This window comes from Orycteropus afer, unplaced genomic scaffold, assembly GCF_000298275.1.
Source record: "Orycteropus afer afer isolate SDZICR_OR568_19922 unplaced genomic scaffold, OryAfe1.0 scaffold00293, whole genome shotgun sequence".
In the NCBI taxonomy this organism is placed as follows: Eukaryota; Metazoa; Chordata; class Mammalia; order Tubulidentata; family Orycteropodidae; genus Orycteropus; species Orycteropus afer.
Genome location: NW_006921880.1, coordinates 3,030,382 through 3,050,705, shown reverse-complemented (window position 1 = coordinate 3,050,705; position 20,324 = coordinate 3,030,382). Strand labels below are relative to the sequence as shown.

The following is a 20,324-nucleotide window of genomic DNA, read 5'->3' as shown; positions in this document are numbered from 1 at the left end:
ACAAAATGATTAATTAAGAATTTCCAGGCATCAAAATGAAAAGCACCATGAAGTAACATTTCTTTCCTCCTGAAAGACAGTGACATAAACTTAAACGTAAGCCTCCCATTTGCTAATGGTTAAGTCACAGCTTTATGTAAGCAGGGACCTCAGTCTTTGGTCCCTTGTCTTTTTTCAACTCTTCCTGATGGAAGTGGGGGAAGCTATATTGAAGACTGAGAGGTGAAAGGAAGAACACCTGGGAAGAAGCTTAGGCCAAAGGTCTATACAGATTCATGTGACAATGTTGTCATGGAAATATGGAATAAGTAATTTTAAGGGAGAAAGAAATCAGAAACTTGGATGGCAGCTTTAGTAGGAAACTCTCATTTGAGTTCAGAGGGAACAGAAATTTAGGGAGGGAGGAGTCATTGACAGGGCTGTAAACCACATACTGTAGTTAAGGAATGATTAGACTATGTCTAACCAATATTATAAGGAACTCTGAAGGTTGGGCAATCCTACTTCTGTAGTGATAACTGCCTCGGAAACCCAAGGAGGGGTCGCTAGGAGTTGGGGCCGACTCGATGGCAAATAACAACAACAACAACTGGTGGCACAGTGCCTAAGGCACAGTGCCAGAAGTTTAGCAGTTCAAACCCACCAGCTGCTCTGCAGAAGGAGGAAGATGGGGCAATCTGCTTCCATAAAGATTTACCGCCTCAGAAACCCAATGAGGGTCACTGTGAGTCTGAATCGACTCATGGCAGGGTTTTTTTTTTTTTTTTTTTTTCCATAAAGATTTACCGCCTCAGAAACCCAATGAGGGTCACTGTGAGTCTGAATCGACTCATGGCAGGGTTTTTTTTTTTTTTTTTTTAAATCAATATTACAATGGATTATAATGATAGCAAACATTTGAGTACCTACTCTGTGTTTCCTACATAGGAGCAAGAGAGGAAGATGGCAGTGCTGTTCACATGGAGGGCTAGCTGAAGGAGAGTTTGGTGGAGGCAAATGGACCAGGGAAGTGAGAGGTAGTGAGCTCAGAAAGAAATGTTCTCTAGCTTGAGCTGGGAAGCGTTGCCCAGATGTAAGAGTGAACAAATCCATTAAATCCAAGATAAGGCGCTCTAGATCCTCTGATATATGAATTCAATGCTTTGATTTGGGGGAAAAAAAAAACTTAAACAGAAAAGAAAAAAGAGTGACGATGTGTAGAAATAAAGCAGGGGCACATGTGCCAATGGAAGCAGAAAGGAAATGGAGGTCTAAGCACCCAAGGAGGAAGAACCGACATGCTGAAGGAACGGAACATGACCTTGAGATTACTAAACATGGCAAAGAGGAATTGGTTGGGCAAAGGGGCAGAGAAGACTTTGCTCTTCCCCCTAGGCTCCTTCAAATGTCTACCAGTCCATGTCAACATTGCAGATTGTGTTCACTTACTTCATCTGATACAAATTATTGGTGCCTCTGTGGTCAATGTCATGGCAGAAAGCAGCAGCGAGCATGGCAAAGGCTTCAAGGTCTGTGAAGTACTTCTTTAGTCTTCCTGTCTAGATACATACACATTTACTTGGATTAATACACCTCCACACCACTTACAGAACTAGGCAATGCTTGTCCTGGTATACATAAGATCATTATGAGTTGCAGCCAACTTGACAGCAACTAGCAACAAGAAGACACCAAGTGCTATGAAGCCTGCCCGCAATAGAGAAGGGAACACACCTTGCTTTTAATACAGGTGGGATTCATTTCTTGTACGTATTGTAGCTCATCTGGGCAATTACAAAATCTAGCAGGTAACTGGATTCCCCTTAGGAAGGGAGGTACGTGAATGTCAGTGATAATCCAGCCAAGCCCAGAGACACCACGTTCTCCAGGACCATCTGCTTGTGCTTTATGGGAGTGTGTCAGTGATTTCCAAAATTGCTGCTCTAAATGGTGCACTATATCCATCTGGCACCATGCTCAAGTGGGAATTTTGCAGCTTTGCAATTATTTACAATGTTCTGTACCTACCATCAAGGTGCCTGGGTGGCACAAAAGGTGAAGCACTGAGCTGCTTACAGGAAGGTTGGTTTGAGTCCACCCAGAAAGATCTCGAAAGAAAGGCCTGGCAATCTTGTTCCAAAAAATCAGCCATTGAAAGCCCGATGCTACTCTGACACACAAGGTACTCTGACAGCTCGATGGTAACTGATTTAACTGGTACCTACCAGCAGCAAAGTGAACATGGTCTGCCCCACATTAAATCCATGCCGCCAGTTGTGGTATGTGACAGAGCGGTACCCTTTTCTCACGGTGTACATCCATCTCGTAAGAACCTGTGACCAAAGGAAGACACTGCCATACAGACTTTGGAATAGAATTCTAAAGGTTAGAAGATCCGTGACAATCTTATCTGAAAAGATATGTTGGCCTTGTTTACAGGGTTTCAGCTGATAGGTTTACAAAGTTAATAATAATTGAAAATCCAAACTGAAGTTACTCTTTGAACCACAGAAAATACTTATCAAGTACAGCAGCAGAAGCACACAGTATTTTAAGTTAATTAGAAACACCATCTGACCTCTACGGGCACTTTAAATTTCTCCACCACATTTATTTCGAAGAATAGTCGTAGTCCACACTGAATCAATCCATGCTCAGTAATGGGCAGGTCACTAAAGTGGAATTCATATAGTTCTACTTTCTTTGGGTCTGGCAAGTCCTCTTTCTGTTGAAAGCAAGGATGGATTGTTATTCACCTTTTTATTCCTTTGTGTGCACATACCCAAAAATCTAGTGTAAAACAAAATTACAATGAAAAAAAGTCTACACATAATTTACTAGCCCCTAAGTGCCAAGCCCTGGGTTGTGTGCTTTACATATATCATCCTCCCAACAAACCTGAAAATTAGCTCCATTTTATGTGAGCTGCTGTATGGAAGATGAATTGGCTCTGTAAACTCTCTCCATTTTAGAGATGATGAAACTGAGATTCTGCTCTATTAAGAATCTAAGTGATGAGATTCAATCCCAAATTCAACTCCACTGGCTATTGTCATTCTATGACGCCAAATAAAATGTTTACAGTATCAGCACCCTTACAAACTCTTCAATATTCGACTTCTCATGTTTCTTATTCCAGAAATATTCAGTAAATGGTCTTTTCTGAGTACATACCATATCCTTAACACTGTGCTGAAGAGGATACAAAAATAGAGGATAGTTCACTTCCCTCACTGCCTATTATGGTACCTACTATGTGTTCCAGACATTGTATATAAAGCAATGAATAAAATAGACATAGTCACTGGCCCCTGAAACTTTCATTCTCCTGGGGAGAGACAGATAACAAGAATGTATCTTAAGATTAAGATCCTATTGCCATGGAGTCCATTCTGATAAAAGTCAGGGTAGAGTGTAAGAGAGTTGAGCTCCATGTCGCACAGCCTCTCGGCTGGAGGCTCTCTCAGACCCACAGTTCTCAGAGTGTTGTGTGAAGATATAATATGAAAATGCTTTTTAGTACCATACAGATCTGCAGGATCAGTCACACTGAAATGTTACTGTGCCTTTTTAACAGAAAATAAAGAAGCTCTCGGAGTGATAGCTCCCAGTCCACATTTGCTATCACAGGTGAACAAATAAAATTATACTCTAAAACAGAGTTAAGGAGCCCTGGTGGCAAAGTGGTTAAGAGCACAGCTGCTAACTGGAAGGCTGGCAGTTCGAACCCACCCAGTTGCTCTGGGAGAAAGACTTGGTAATCAGTTTCTGTAAAGATTCCAGCCGAGAAAATCCTATGGAACAGTTCTACTTTGTCACAGGGGGTCGCTGAGTCAGAATTGACTTGACAGCACCCAACAAAATAAGTCTGTGATAGAGAGGTTGATAAAAATACAGGCTTTTCACTGGTGCAGTGAGTAGGAATCCCAGATTCCCAAGCTGCAAGAGTCACACAGTGGTGGCAACAGAGCGCTGAAGGAAGCTTTCGCCGGCTGCCACCTCACTTGGCTACAAAGTGGCCCCACTCCGGGCCTCCTCCTTCCTATCTCTCTCCTCCAGCTGCCTGATGTCCAAAGTGACATTGGATCAAGTCATTTTCCAGCTCCTTTCTTGTAACCCCATCATGGTTCCGTCCCACCTCCATGTCAGCCTCATCAGCCATATCTTTCCTCTGCCCACTGATGCTCCAGCCGCACCTAGCTGCCTTGGGTGCCCCTAAGACAACGCGCTGTCTTGTGTCTCCATTCCTTGCTCTGTACTGTTTTTAAATTTTGTCCCAAGGTGTCCTTGCCCACCCTTCCCAATCTCTAACCACCATCTCTATGCGCCTCCCCGACCCCCCCAATCATCAGTCTCTGCCTGGCAAACTCTTGCTCCCCTTCAAGCCTCAGTGCCATGGAGATCACCTCTGGGATGGTCTCATCTTCTAGGAGAAGAACAAAGAGAACAACAATGTCACCTGACATTCTGCAGTGTGACTCTGGGCTTCAAAAACAGTTTATTCCACTACCCCCTCTGTTGAGAATTTCCATTTCCACCCCAGATACACTGAATCAGATTCATATTTTAACAAGATTCTTATGTACCTGGGGATCTTGTTAGAATGTGTATTCTGATTCAGTACATCTGGGGTGGAAATGAAAATTCTCCAGAGGAGGTTCACCCCAATGAACTGGTTCAAAGCCCTGCTGAAAACACACCTATGCAGGGCAGTATCCGTGCTCGTATATTTGTCTCCCTAATAAACTGGGGCTTCTTGAACCAGATGAGAATCACATCATAACATCATAATATACTTTGTCTTCAACACCCTAACACCATTCCTTCTAAAGCCAGTTGCCATTGATGATGATTCCAACTCATGGCAAATCCATACACGTTACAGTACAACTGTGCTCCTCTGGGCTGCTTTTTCAGGGGTAGCTCACCAGACTTTCCTGTGGGTGGATTCAAACCCTAATGTTTCCGTAAGCCACTGAGGGGGCTGATTGTTTGCACCGCCCAGGGACGCCTGTATTACAACTTATTGTCACAGAGTCAATTTTGACTCCTGGTGGCTCCGTGTGTTAGAGTAGAACTGCCTCATACGACTTCCTTGGTTGTGATCTTCACTGAAGCAGATCTCCAGGCCTCTCTTCTGCACCACTGGCTGGGTTTGAATCACAACCTTTAGGCTGACAGAGGAGCACAAAACATTTGCACTGCTCAAGACTTTCCCATATAGTATATCTCAATAATTATTATAGCATGCCTCATAATTACTGCATGAAAGAAAAGCAAAATGAATAAAGGCTGAGTGGATGAGATATTTCTTAGGGAAGCCCCTCCCAAATCTAGAGTAAATGTTAGTTGTGGGACATCTACGAGGGACTTGAGATATTCCAGCAGGCAGGAGAACTGTAGAAGGAACACTTTCTTCACCCCTTTTGCCTAAGTCAGTGCATTGATACCCTACTCCTCCCAACACAGACAGGTGCCTGTTGCTACACCTATAAAGAGAGGACCAGGTCTTCCCTGTACCTGGGTTAAAGTACACATTTGGAGAAAAAATGCATGATAAGTGGAGATGGACAAATAATTATGTAGCTGGGAAATTATGTCAAGATAATTTTGGAGAATGCCTCTGAAATATTTGTGTTTGGAGTTTTTGTTTTTTGTTTCTTTGAATTTCTATAGTTTTTATGCAGTAATGATTTGGAATTAGCCCAGAGGAGACTTTGCATTCATAAAGTCTGTTTTGGTAAAGACCTACTGGTCCTCTGCCCATTTTATTGCTTCTCAATGTAAGATCTTTCTTCTTCCAAATAGGGAACTAGAGAATTTCTAAAGTGGCATGGGTGTCAACTGAAGTTTTGTTGTTTTATAATAACATGTATATTGAGGGCATTGAGGAGAAGGAAGGACATTCTTCTGAGCCAGGTGTGACAGGATGGTGCCAAGAGATGGGGCCAAGGAGACCAGGCAGAGAGAGAGCCTCAGATGACATGGAAACATATAGGGTGGGAATACAAACCCCGAAAAGGAGTCAAAGCCTGATGGTCCTATGATGGCAGAGCCAAGGGCCAGGAGGGAGCAGCAGAGACCATAAAGGCAGTGAAATGGGGAAGAGGAGGTGAGAATACCAGTGTGTTCTAGTTTAGAGAGAAGAGCGCTTACATTAAAGATCGGAAAGGGCAGTGCAAAACCGGAAGAGGCAGGCAGTGAGAGAAATAAACATGGAACTATTTCAATTTCACTCAGATGGAATTCAAGCTCCTCTTAGTAACAGTAGAAAAGAGCTGAATTGCTCAAACTCCAGAAGCTAGAGATGGCAGACACTCATGCCTAGAAGGGCCTATGTACGACTATAAGATGGCTGTGTCCTCTCAGATGACCATGTTGCAATTCAAAGCTATTGAAATAAACCAGGCCATGATATCCTATAGTCTGTGCCTGAAACTCCTTATGTAGTAGTCAAATGTAGATCTGATTCTCTGTTATCTTTGTGAACTGGACTATAACCGACCAAGGGGAAGAAAAGCAGGGAACTAGTAGGTCAGTCTTTGGGAGAAATTTTCTTTCTTTTAGCTCTAAAGGTCTCAGAGAAGAGGAAACCTAACATTTATTTAAAAACAGAGACAGCGTGTCCTAATACATTTCATTAAAAAGGCACTAAAGATAGATAGGAAATACTTACTAAAATTGCCACAAGTTGTTTTTCTTCACAGTCTTCAATTACATCTATATTTAACTTCTCTTTAAATTTCTAAAATGTGAAAGCAATTGAAGTATGAAATTCCTATGAAGTGAGAAGATTTTTATTTGATTACTCTATTAAAAGCAAGTAAAATACACTTAAAAATATGTTATAATGAATCCTATAACAGATGTATTTTTAGCTTCAGAGGTCTATAGCACCTGATTATGAAAAATTTTATACAAGAAATTATATAATTGATTTCTTCATCTCCCCAAAATATAGCAGTAGCTATCTTAAAAAAAGAAAAAAAGAGAAGAAGAAAGAAAGAGGTGTGGGCTGTTTGTATATAGGTGTTATGGACTGAAATGTGTCCCCCCCAAAATGTATGTTGAATCCTAAGCCTTGTACCTGTAAATGTGACCTTGGAAATAAGGTCTTTCTTTGAAAATGGTTTCAGTTAAATTAACGAGGTTATACTTGAGTAGGGTGGCTCCTAATTCCTTCTGAGTCGTGTTTTTTTTTTTTTTTTAAAGGGGACAACAGACAAGAAAAGACATACACGCACACACACATACACACACACATGGGAGGAAGACATGCCATGTGATGACACATCCAAGGAATGCCAAGGAACTCCTGGGGCTGCCTGGACTACCAGAAACCAGAAGAGACAGGAAGGAGCTTCTCTAGAGCAGCCTGGGATGGCCCTGCTGATGCCCCAAGCTGAACACTGCCTAGCCCCCAGAACTGAGACAATAATTTTCTGTCCTTCAAAGCCACCTACTTCATCATATTTTGTTACAGCAGCCCTGAGAATCTAAGACAGGAAGGGAAGAAGGAAGGTGGGAGAGAGAAAGGGTGGAAGGAAAATGAGCAGCTTACTTTTGTTTTTCTACTAGTTTATAGGAATTCCCCTTCACCTCCCTAGACATTCCTCTCTTCAACATCTCAAACTCTTAAATCAACCTTCTCTTAATTCCCAAACACCTAGCAAAACCACACCTACACACACACTCTAAAAACTAGGAAAATAATAGAATGCAGGTAGTGGGTGTATGATATTTCCCTTTCATTTCATGGTAATTAAAATCTTGTTATCAAATATCAACTCACTTCCCCATCATCCAAGATGTTGGTCTTGGCCATGTGACTTGCTGTGACAAATAAAAATGTTAATTAGTGTAATGTGAGCACTTTGCTTGTTCTCTTGCCCTTCTTCATTACGTGAGAAGAACATCAGTCAGACAGCTACTGGTCCAAGGAGGATGAAAGACACATACGGCACATCTAGGTTCAAGTCACAACTTGGAGCCAGGCCCAGCCAAGATCCATCAAAGCCTGGTCAACCCACAAATGAACGAGTGAGGAACAGATGCTTATGTACACTCCTGAGATGTACGGTTGTTGTTACGCAGCATAATTATGGCAACAGTTCACTGATATTTTTCTCTTCCTGAAAATTTTTTTCCTTGCTAACTCACTTGAACCTAAGTGTCACTACTTTGGCTCCTATGGATTCAGGAGCTGTTAAAACAAAGCAGTTTGGAAGTCTGGTAAGAGTGGGTGCATGTGGGGCCACCCAGGCCCTTCCCCAAGTCCACCTTCTCTGTGAAGAGGAGCCATAGCCCATGACTAAACCTATTGCTTCTCATTTATCAGACCCCTGGGTAAACAGGTGAATTCTGGAAGCACTGGTTAGATACCACTTAATGTCTACAGCACTGAATTTCCCACTTACCAATATAGACGTAATTTCATTAGGAGTGGCTTTGGTCTGGTTCATGAGCATTTCCTGAGCAATGTCTTTTCTGTTTTCTAGTTTATTCATTTTCTCATAGGTGTCAGTATTTAAAAGAGACCATCCAAGAAACTGTGTGAGAGTCTGAAATGGAAAAGAGGTGGTTCAGATTCTATAAAATTAACTGAAAATTGATTTGGAGGCCAACACCTGCAAACATCCCTACAAATCAGTCTCCCTTCCACTATCAACAACCCAGTAAACCAAAAATCCCATTGCCATCCTACTCCTAGAGACCCTATAGGACAGACTAGAACTTCCCCATAGGCTATCCAAGGCTGTAAGTCTTTATCATAGCAGACTACCACATCTCTCTCCCATCAAGTGACTGGTGGGTATAGAACCATTGGCCTTTGGGTTAGTGGCCAAGAGCTTAATCACTGTGTTATCAGGACTCCTTTAACAACCCAGTACCATGTTTTAAGCTAAGGTATGACCTGAAATCTCACCCTTAGACCTTAATTACTGTAATTTAAGACTTAGACCCTTGTTTTTATGTAAATAATCTCAGGTGGAGTAAATTTTTATCAACCATTTCCACCTTGGTGTGAGTATAGAACCCAGAACAGGTTTAGGAAGGGAGCTATAATAAAAGATTTGGGAAGCTGGAGGCACTAGGGAAGCAACGTGGCCAAAGAGTGACTAGGAGGAGAATTATGAAAACTAAATGCACAGTTAATAATTTTTCCTACTCGTATACATTGAAGGTTACTTAGTTAAGATTTCTGAAAATCATATGAAAGTTGCCATTCAGCTGACTCCAACTCATGGCAATCCCATGTGTGTCAGAGTAGAACTGGGCTCCACAGCATTTTCAGTGGCTCATTTTTAGAAGTAGATCCCAGGCCTTTCTTCCAAGGTGCCTCTGGATGGACTTGAGCTCCTATCTTGGGCTCGCAGCCAAGCACATTAACCATTTGTGCCATCTAAGGACTCCTCTGAAAAGCACACTAAGATTTTAGTTGACGTTTGGTTTCCTTTCCTGGCTAGTTCGGGATATAAGATTTGGGTCCACATCTGTTTGTCACTCATTCACCATGATTATTTTATTCTCACTGCCATCAAGCTGATTCAGACTCACAACGACCCTACAGGACAGAGTAGAACTACCCCAAGTCTGTTTCCAAGAATATAAATGTTTACGGAAGCAGCCTCATCCTTTTCTATCAAAGCAGCTGGTGGGTTCAAACCACTGACCTTTTGGTTAGCAGCTGATTGCTTTAACCATTGCCGCTCCTAACCAGAGCTCCTGGATACTTTATTAAAGGAGAGAATTACCTACCTCTGGGAAAATAAAGCAGGGCCTGAAAATCAGACGGAGGGGAGGAGTGAGAGCAAGAATGAGAGGAACAGAAGGAGGAAGGAGGAAATGAGAACTGAAGGGATTGACATCTCTCCCAATTTCCTAGTATAATAAAGACTTTTGGTTAAGTCAAAATTTTCCACTTTGGTGGAGAAGTTTGCACTTTATAGAAGTCAGAAAACAGAAATGACACAATGGCATTGCATTGATTGCAACCATGTGTGACTCATTTCTTAATTGGCCTCCAAAACTATTATTCCAGAATAACAAAATAATTATGCATCTCTGTTGTTTCATGAATTTAATTCACCTCCATTATTTTATTATCGCACTTACCTCAGTAATGTGTTCATCATATTCGTCAAAAGGTTTTCCATCCTTCCTGTTGTAAAATGTAACTACTCCTACAATGTCTTCTTTCTTGTTGACAATAGGAAGGGACAGGACGTTTTTAATGACCCAACCAGTTTCATCTACAGGTCCTTTCTGCAAATGATAATGCCATTTAGCTTATTTTTGTAACTTATATTTTGAAATCATTATTGATTGACGGGATGTTGCAAAAAAAAAAAATTGTACAGCAAGATCCCTTGTAGCCTTCACCCAATTTTCTCCAGTGGTCACACCTTATGTAACTACAGTACAATATCAAACCCAGGTAGGATGGCTAAGATAAAAAATATATATAGAAAATGACAAATGTTGGTGAGGAAATTGGAACCCTTATCCCATTGCTGGTGGGAAAGCAGAATGGTACAGCCATTAAGGAAAGTAGTGTGGTGGTTCCTACATGACCCGGCAATTCCATTCCTGGGTATACACCCAGAAGATTTGAAAGCAGAGAGTCAAACAGAGACTTGTACACCAGTGTTCATTGCAGTACTATTCACAATGCCCAAAAGGTGGAAACGACCTAAATGCCCATCAACAGATGAATGGATAAACAAATTGTGATACATACATACAGTTGAATAGGATTCAGCCAGTAAAAGGAAGGAAGTCTTGATACATGCTTCAGTATGGATGGAGCTTGAATACATTACACTAAATAAAATAAGTCAGTCACAGAAGAACAAATATTGCGTGATGTCACTTGTGTAAAAAGACAAGAAAACCTAATGTGTAGAGACCAAAATTTATTAGTGGTGACCAGGGGTGGAAGGAAGGGAGGAAAGAAAAGGTTAATAGTGATGGAAAAATCACATTAAGGGTTGAGTTGCACAGTTGATTATTGTAATTGTTGTCAATAGTTATATACCTGTAAAAAGTTGAACTGGCAAAACTTGTATGATAGATATATTTGCAACAATGACACACAAAAAACTGCTGAGGCTGCTTTTGTACAATCAAAAACCTCATGGAATTTGGTTGCTTGATTGGGAGGTTGAGGGTAATAGTTTCATGGGATATCACAGTTAATTGGCCTAATAGTTTGTTTAGTGCTTCTGTTCTACCTCCTAGTTTGTTACATAGTGCCCGGGGCCCTAAAAGTGGACACCCAAGGGACAAGAATTGCTTTCTATTTTCCTAGAGCAACAGAGGAAGAAGGAGAGTTGGGAATGGGAGAAGAATATTGAATGTGTGACTAATGGCCTCCATGAATAATGGCCTTCTTTGTCATGAGACTAGGATAACTGGATAGTGCCCAGCTACTATTATTGAATGTTTTTTATCAAAGATTCTATTAAAGAATCCTGATCAAAAGGGAGGAAATGTAGAACATAATTTTAAATTTTCATAGACTCCAAACTTTCTAGAGCCAAGACGTTGTATAAACCCCCAAAACTATTGCCCTGAACCAAAAATATCTCCTGAAGTCTTCTCAAAACCAAACAACATTTTAGCTTAACTCTTGAGCATTATGCTCTTTTAAGAACTATCGATATGGGATCAAAAGAGCTTTGATCATGCAGTGCTAACCACAAAAAGTCATCGGTTTGAATCCACCCGCTGCTCTGTGGGAAAAAGACGAGGCAATCTGCTTCCATAATGATTTGCAGCCTTGGAAACCATATGGAGCAGCTCTACTCTGTCCTATAAAATTGGTGTGAGTTGGAATTGACTTGATGGCAGTGGGTTTGTTTTTGGTTATATGGGATTAAAGTGACAACAGCAACTGGAAAGATTAGAGAGGAACCTTAGAGGGCAGTGAGGTTATGTTTTGGGGGAGGAACAACACAGAAAAGGAGATGAGGATGGTCATGTAGCTCAAATAATGTGATCAGGGTCACTGAGTTGTATGTGTAGAAACAGTTGAATTGGTACATCTTCTGCTGTGTATATTATAAACACAGCAACAAAATAATTTTTTTAGAAAATCACAACCAGAATACTGACATTGGTACAATTCACAGACCTCAGTCAGATTCCACAAGGTTTGTAAGCACTTGAGAAATGAAACAATGTATTGCATCAGGCAAATCTTCTGCAAAAGACCTCTTTAAAATTTTAAAAAGCAAAGATACCACTTTCATGACTAAGATGCACTGACCCAAACCATGGTCTTCTCAATTGCCTAATATGCATGCAGAAGCTGGAAAGTGAAAAAAGACAGAAGAAAATTGGTGCAAGTGAATTGTGGCGTTGGTGAAAAATATTGAGTAGACCATGGACTACGAGAAGAATGAACAAATCTGGTTGTTGAAGAAATACAACCCCCAGAATGCCCCTTAGAAACGAGGATTGTGATTCTTCAGCTTGCTTGTTTTGGACATACCAATAGGAAAGACCAAACGCTAGATAAAGAAAGCCATCATGTTTGGTAAAGTAGAGGGTCAGTGAAAATGAGGGGAACAATTAAAGAGATGGATTGATATGCAATAATCCAAACAGTGGAATCAGACATTCCAGCAATCATGAAGATCTTGCAGGACCTGGCTATGTTTTGTTCTTGTACACATAAGATTGCATGAGTTGGAGCCAACTTGATGACAACTAACAACAGCATATGCACTTGTGAGTGTGTTGTTCTATACAAATTTATCACATGTGTAAATTTTGTTCAACCACCACTGGAATAAAGATACGGAACTATTCAACAACATAAGGCTCCTTTATGCTGCCTCTGTCTAACCACCTCCACTTGGGTTATTTTTTTTATTTAAAGAAGGGATAAACTTTGATTGTTAAAATGGACAAAGCTCATTTTGTGTCAGAAGATCATGGCTAGGACTATACAGCCATGATAAGTCTTCCTATACATCCAATCAGATGTGCTTGAACCAAGAGTCTAGGTTCTGCCAGCCTAACTTCTCTTTGTTCCTCTAGCTCTAGGGGTGAGAAGTGCTTCCTGCAGTTCTTACCTCTGTGTTAGCTCAGTGTCGCCTATCAGTGGCATCATTAGAGAGATATAGTGTGTGTGTGTGTGTGTGTGTGAGGGGTGCATATTGCACACCCTGACATTGTTAGAGAGAATTACATCAAAATGGCCCCAGCTTCTATGGCTGTGGGCAGGCTAGCACTGCAGGAGGAGGGGCCATGAAGGCAGTGGTGTCACTAGGGTTGTTGTCACATGTCATCAAGTGCAGTAACCCATCACCACCACCCCCCATACCCTCAATCCCCCTCCACCCATTCATTGGCCAGTCAGGGTGCAAGTGGGCCATGGTGCCCTCTATTGGCCAGAGAGGAGGATCTCCACCTTGGCATACAACAGGTGCTCAGGAAACAATTGCTTATTAGTTAAAGACCTAGTCCTTATGCTTGGAATGAAAAGCAGGAAAACAAATGTCAATTTAACATTGTTGTAATGTTTAAAGCAGAGTTCTTGGGTGGTGCCAACAGTTAACACATTCAGCTACTAACCCAATTGTTGCAAGTTTGAGACCATCCAGAGGCATCTCAGAAGAATGACCTGGTGACTACTTCTGAAATATCAATGAATGAAAATTCTATGAACCACAGCTCTACTTTGGCACACCATGGACACCACTCAGCAACTCGTTTGGGTTAATAGTCAAAGCTTAGGAAAAGATACAGTGCATGGTGGTTCTCAAAGGCATCCAGGAATCTTGATTATCCTTGGAAATACTGTGAAATATGTATGTACTTAATACTATCATATGTACCAGGGATATAAGCAATAGCATGAATTAGATTATCGTACATCTATGCAAAATAAGTTTACAACCACAAGCACCGATGTATAGTCTAACAAGCTTCCAAAGTAAGATCTCCTGACTGCTTCTCAGTTTTTCAGGTAACATTCATTTGCTACACATTCATGTGTTTTGCCATTAGTTAGAGTTTGTTGACACATCAGTGATAGAAAGACCTAAGAGTTAAAAATTAATAGAAAAGAAGCTTAAGGCCAAGACAATTCTATGTATTTATTTTCTCTTGCAAATTGGAATCACCTCAATTGATGTTAAAGGAAGGGTCTAATTCTTTAGTTTACTTCAAGTGATGCTGTGCAAGACGGAAGAATGGCCCCCAAAGATGTCTTCATCCTAATCCCTGGACCTATGAATATGTGACTTTATAAGGCAAAGGGGAATTAAAATAGCAGATGGAATTAAGGTTGCTAACTAGTTGACCTTAAGAGAGAGAAAACAGCTGGGTTTTCCAGGCGGGTCCAGTCCTGAGAGGTGGAAAAGAGAGTCAGAGTCAAAGAACAGATAATAATGACAGAAGCAAGATCAGAGTAATGTGATTGTTGGCTTTGAGGATGGAAGGGGTCCTGACTTCTAGAGGTTGGAAAAGGCAAGGAGATGGATTCTCCCCTGTTGTTGTTGTTATATGCCGTCAAGTCGGCCCCGACTCATAGCGACCCCTCCTTGGGTTTCCAAGGCAGTATCACTACGGAAATAGGATTGCCCAACCTTCCTTCCGAGGAGTGGCTGGTGGGTTTGAACCGCCAGCCGTCTGGTTAGCAGGGAAGTGTCTTAGCCACTATGCTACCAGAGCTTCCGAAAAGGAACACTGCCCTCCTGAAACCTTGATTTTAGCACAAAGAGACCCATTTTGGTCATTCCAAAGCAAACTTTCTGACTTCCAGAACTATAGGATTTCTGTTATGTTAAGACACTAAGCTTGTGGTCATTTGTTATTGTAGCAATAGGATACTAATACAAACACCATGTCCCCGAGGAATATAGCTTGAGAACCACTTTAGTTGCAGCTTTGCTCCCTTTAACAGTAGCTCACTTTGGCTCATTGGCTTTTCCATCAAACTTCTCAGGTGCAAAAGGAAATAGCGAGACCAAGGGTGGTGCATGAGCAGATAGAGACAGACAAGGAAGGCGGAGCACTGAAGGAAGGTGGTGGATTGGAGAGGACGGTTGTCCTGAACTGAGTTTGCTCTGTGCAATGATGGACAGAGCAACGCCTGTGAGGGGCAATGAGCAGGCAGCCTGAGGAGGCTGACAGACCACAACGCAGCTTGAGGAGAAAGGAAGAGATAGAAGTATTTTAGACTACAATGCAGTTATGGAGAATTTGCAGGTCTATTTGGGATTCTAGGGCCTTTCAGAGGAGCACAGGAGTCTCCCAAGAATGGCCCTGCCTTAGTGTCCCTGCTGTGCCCAGGCATGGGTTAGGAAGTGTGGCCTCAGTGCCAACATGGCAGTGGGTTTCAGAGTGCAGCAGTCATTGGACAAATGTGCTTCTCGTAGATGGAGATCTGAGGAGAATGTTTTCTTTTCTTTTTTTTATTGTGACTTGGGTGAAAATTTACAGAGCAAATTCACTTTTCATACAGCAGTTCACATACACTTTGTCTCATGACATTGACCACAATTCACCACAATGCAACAACTCCCCTCCCACTTCCTCTTGATAATTACCTCTTCCCTATGGCCATCTCTCCATGCCTTCCTGCCCCCTGAGCTGTCTCCCTGTGCATAAGCAGCCCTTCTTTCTCCCATGATTGTTCTCTCCAAGGAGTGTATCTACCTCAGGTACATGTTCAACTCCTATGCCTGTCTTTTGCTTGGCGGGAAGCCACAGGTATGGGTTCAGTCTGAGGAGAGTATTTTCATGGGCACCACACTGATGCTCCTTAGAGAGCTGAGAAATTCCTAAGAACTGAAGGTTTACCTCACAACGAAGTTCCCAGCCTCCTCTCTGCCAGGGTGATCAGGGCACTGTGGGAGCCACAATGTGACCCCAAAGAAAGCAGGACCCCCTCAAACCTCAAAGAGCAGTACTAGTTTCTCCTGGGCTATCTCCACTCCCACTTCCTATTTAGGCAACGACTCCTTCAGGTTCAGATCCTTTAGAAAGTCAATGCCTCCTTTTTCCCACCTATGCATTCTTCCATGGCACCCAATTGCCTTAAATATACAGGTGAGGGCTGGATATAGTTATGGTCACAAGTAGGCTTTGGCCACAATAGGAAGGAGTAAGAGCAAATGCAACCATATGGTGTTTGCATGTTTTCCATGTCTGTGAGCACAGGAAGGAGCAGATAAAGCTGAGGAAAACCTTCCATGTAACTAAGCATGTACAGGTTTCCTCAAGGCCTGGTTTGGCTCTGCCTTCTATCGAGGCATATATGGGGCTCTGTGTGTGTGTCTGTGTGAGAGCAGGGAGACAGACATGAGTGATTCTGCCTTGGGAGGGCAGCCTCAGATCTGTCAGCTGGCAGTGTGATTCCTGGATAGGATTAGGGCTTGAACTGGAAGTTTGCTAAACACGGAACATAGAACAAATAAAAGAAAGCAGAAAAGAAGAGGCTTTGGAGCCATAATCGAATTTGTTTGTTTTTTCCCAACAGTCTGACAGGGGAGGAGGTCTGAAATGACAGACTTGCCCTTGGGGTGGACTAGGTGAACTTGGGGAGGGGAAGTATGAGTCCCCAAGTCCTATAATCAGGTCCAAGGAGAAAGTCATGGAGGTGGAGAGAAGTGCGCCAGCTAGGCAAGGGAATCCCAGAGTGCTGGCTCCAGGGCTCACCCGATGGTGAGGGGAGGTGGACTCTCTAGAAAGTGCCTCTGGAGTGTTGGAAAAGGAAGACTAAAATTGAGAGTCTAGCAACAGGAGAGGCCTCAAAAACCAGTGGGAATTATTTTCCTGAGAATTACAGTACTGTGGGAAATGGCTGCTGAGGAAACCATCAAGAGGGCTGACTTCAGGATGTAGAATGTGTCCAAGCCAATCATTCATGCAAAGAACACTCACTGGTTTTGCTACTAGATGACCAGGAATGAGAGAGAATGGAGAAATAGCTGCCCCCATGGCAGGGTGACCAACACCGTCTTCTTTCTTTTCCCTCTCCTTTTCCTTCTTCCACTTCTCTTCCGTTCACTGAAGGATCAGCTACATGGTAGCCACAGTCCAGCTGGTGTGAGTGAGACATAAGCCGCATGTGTACCTCCTGGCCATACCTGAACACAAGCCTAGCTCAGGATGAAAGGGAGAGCCCCTACAGTGCTGCACCTCAGCGAGGTGAGGACTGGAAAGGGAGTAGTTACCTGAAATGTGAAGTATTCGTCCGCCGGGGCATTCAACATGTTACATATCTGCAAAGCAAGAGACAAAAGTCCTTCTGGAACACCTTGTGGTGAAGCCAAAAAGCAGAATAAAAAAGAACTGGGGAGGGGGGCAGTTCTTGCATAGCTCTTGACTGCTAGCAGGCAAATTATTCACCCTGGACCAACTTTGCTAACAATTCATTGCAGTTAGCTTCTCTTCTGCTATTTGATTCATTGGGTGACGTTGAACAGAATCTCTACTCTGTCCTATTCTCCCAGCTTCTAAGAGTTCCCCTTTGAAGTTCAAAGCAATTAGCTGTTCCTCCAAGGAGAAGAGCAGTCTGAGCAGAAAAACTTCTGCTGGGGGCAAGTGGGAATGTTTATTTTTTTTGTTTGTTTTTCAGTCTGATGTGGAATGTAGGTTAGAAGGAGTTAGCTAAGGAGCAGAAGGAAAAGAGCTACAGTCTTTTAGTTACACCAACATATAGACTCACTGCGAAACATCATTTTAAGTACTAGAATTCAGAGTTTATCACTCAACATCTATAAGGACAAGAAAGTATAACTTTTTTTTTAAAAATCATTTTGAAGTATCTGAACTTCTGATCATATCCACAAATGGGTCTTAAGAAAAGACTGCATCTTCTTACCATTGACACTATATCCACCACCACCCACTGTCATTGAGTCAATTACTCATTGTGACCCTATAGGACAGAGTGGAACTGCCCCAGAGGGTTCCTAAGGCTATAAATCTTTATGGAAGCAGACTGCCTCATCTTTTGCCCAAGGAGCGGCTGGGGCTTCAAACTACGAACCTTAAGGTTAGCAGCCAAATGCCTTAACCACTTCCCCACTAGAGCTCCTTCAACATTATTTAAGATACTTAAAATCACAGCATTTTAAAGCTGGAAAAGACTTCAGAAATTAAGTTCAAGCTTTTCCTTTTAAAGAAAGGAAGCCCATAGCAGTTAAAAGATTTGTTCAAATTCATAGGATAAAACTAGAAATCAGGTTTCCAGTTAGGATACTGTAAATCAGCCTTCCTGTGGAAAGTCCTGATTTGTAGCATTTGTCAATTTCTATGGTGCAAATATTCCCACTATGGACAATTTCAAGCTGCCAATCATTTAACAACTTGCTCACAACATTCCTGAATATTTAATCTTGTGAGTAGTTACAAGTGGGCTCTCATACACCGTGTGAAGGCTACAGGCTTCATCAGTTGGACTAAGTGATCTTCCTTGAATGGTTCTCCAAGACATCTACCCAACAAAAGAAGCAGTGCCAACGCTTTGTACCTAAAAAGAAAGATCTTCAGTTTAAATAAATAATAATAATAATAAAAAAAGCTGGAGTTTACTTGTTTAATGGGAACTCTTGTACACGTGTTTCCAAGTCCAGTGAGACCTAATGGGTCTCACCAACAAGGACTTCGGGCAAGGTCACACTAATACGTGCCATTCCTCTCTATAAAAAAGAGTCCATGAGAAAACTGCTATCAAGGGAGAAGTTTTAAAAGTTAAAAGGCAGTGTTTTCAAATAGTTTAGGGGAGCATCATATATATATATATATATATATATATATATATATATACACACACACACATACATATACATATATACAAACAATTTCTAATAACGTTGTAGATTTATTATGCAGAAAATAGCTTTTAAACATTTTTGAAGGCTTCATTTCTTAAATAATTAAGCCAACAAACTCATTTTACCGATGAGAAAATTAAAACTCTGAGAGGTCGAGGGATTTGCCCAGGGGTGAGTTACTCAATAAACAAGGTAAGCATGGCTTTACTTGTGCTTCTTTACTAATCTGAAGGAATGTGGTGGAAAATATGTGGAACTATTCCTTACAGATTAGAAAGTCAGCCCATGCTTGCTTGCCTCGCTTACTGGGTACTCTGTTTCAGTCTGGGACTGTAAATTTTAAAAAAGGCTTTGATTCTGTAGGTGCTGTGGGGTTGGGAGAAAGACAAATGCCAGCCATACCAAGAAGCAGAATCTTTGATGTTATTTTAAAAAAATGTGAAATTGTCACTACAGATTAGTAAGTAAGCTCAAGTAAACCCCTGCTTACCTTCTTATTGGGTAATCTAACACTAGATTTGCCCAAGGTCAATGGCAGGATCAAGACAAGCAACCCAGGACTCCTGAACCATAGCCTCTTGTTCTTCTCACGATAACCTGCTGTCATATTACGATAGGTCCCCCAGGAGTGGCACTGCTCTGCCTGGATCTGCCAAAATGTTTTGATATAATCCTCTAGACGGTGGTTCTTAACCATAGCAATTTTGCCCCTCAAGGGATATTTAGTAATATCTGAGACAATTTCACTTGTCACAACTAGGGGGAGGGTGGGAGTGGTGCTATTGGCATCTAATGGGTAGAAGCCAGGATTAAAAAATGAAACAAAAGAAACATTGCAGTAGGGTCAATTCCCACTCACAGCAAGCAACTTTATAAAGCCTGGAGTTGCTGGTAAATATCCTACAATGCACCAAACCCAAACTAAACTCACTGCCATCGAATAGGTTCTGACTCATAGTGACCCCCATTGGGTTTCCAAGGTGGTAAATCTTTACTGAAGTAGATTGCCCCAATTTCCTTCCACAGAGTGGCTGGTGGGTTTGAACCACCAACCGTCTGGTTAGCAGTCAAATGCCTTAGGCACTGTGCCATCAGAACTCCTTACAATGCACTACAACATAGAACTGTGTTGTTGTATGCTGTCGATTCTATTCTGACTCAGTAACCCTATAGAACAGAGTATAACTGCCCCATAGGGTTTCTAGGTTGTAATCTTAGGAGCTCTGGTAGCATAGTGCCTAAGGCACTTGACTGCTAACCAGAAGGCTGGCGGTTCAAACCCACCAGCCACTCCTTGGAAGGAAGGTTGGGCAATCCTACTTCCGTAGTGATACTGCCTCAGAAACCCAAGGAGGGGTCACTATGCGTCGGGGCTGACTCGATGGCAAATAACAACAACAACAACATCAAATCTTTATGAGAGCAAATCACCAGGTCTTTTCTCCTATGGAGTGGCTGGTGGGATTGAACTTCTGACTTTAGGTCAGCAGCCAAATGATTAACCACAGGTCTCCTAAACAGAATTATCTAATCCCAACATCAATAGTG

The 20,324-nt window shown here is 42.0% G+C and overlaps 1 protein-coding gene across 1 annotated transcript in view; it reads right to left on the bottom strand.

The window, feature by feature from the left end:
- PDE6C (phosphodiesterase 6C) overlaps positions 1–20,324 on the bottom strand; it is a 64,909-nt gene that overhangs the window by 29,731 nt on the left and 14,854 nt on the right. Inside the window, exons 8-14 of the mRNA XM_007951275.2 lie at positions 17,172–17,219; positions 10,096–10,245; positions 8,397–8,540; positions 6,656–6,724; positions 2,558–2,704; positions 2,205–2,312; positions 1,429–1,538 (exon numbers count right to left, since the gene is read on the bottom strand). Of these exons, the coding sequence (XP_007949466.1) occupies positions 1,429–1,538; positions 2,205–2,312; positions 2,558–2,704; positions 6,656–6,724; positions 8,397–8,540; positions 10,096–10,245; positions 17,172–17,219 (776 nt within the window). The remainder of the gene's footprint in view (positions 1–1,428; positions 1,539–2,204; positions 2,313–2,557; positions 2,705–6,655; positions 6,725–8,396; positions 8,541–10,095; positions 10,246–17,171; positions 17,220–20,324) is intronic.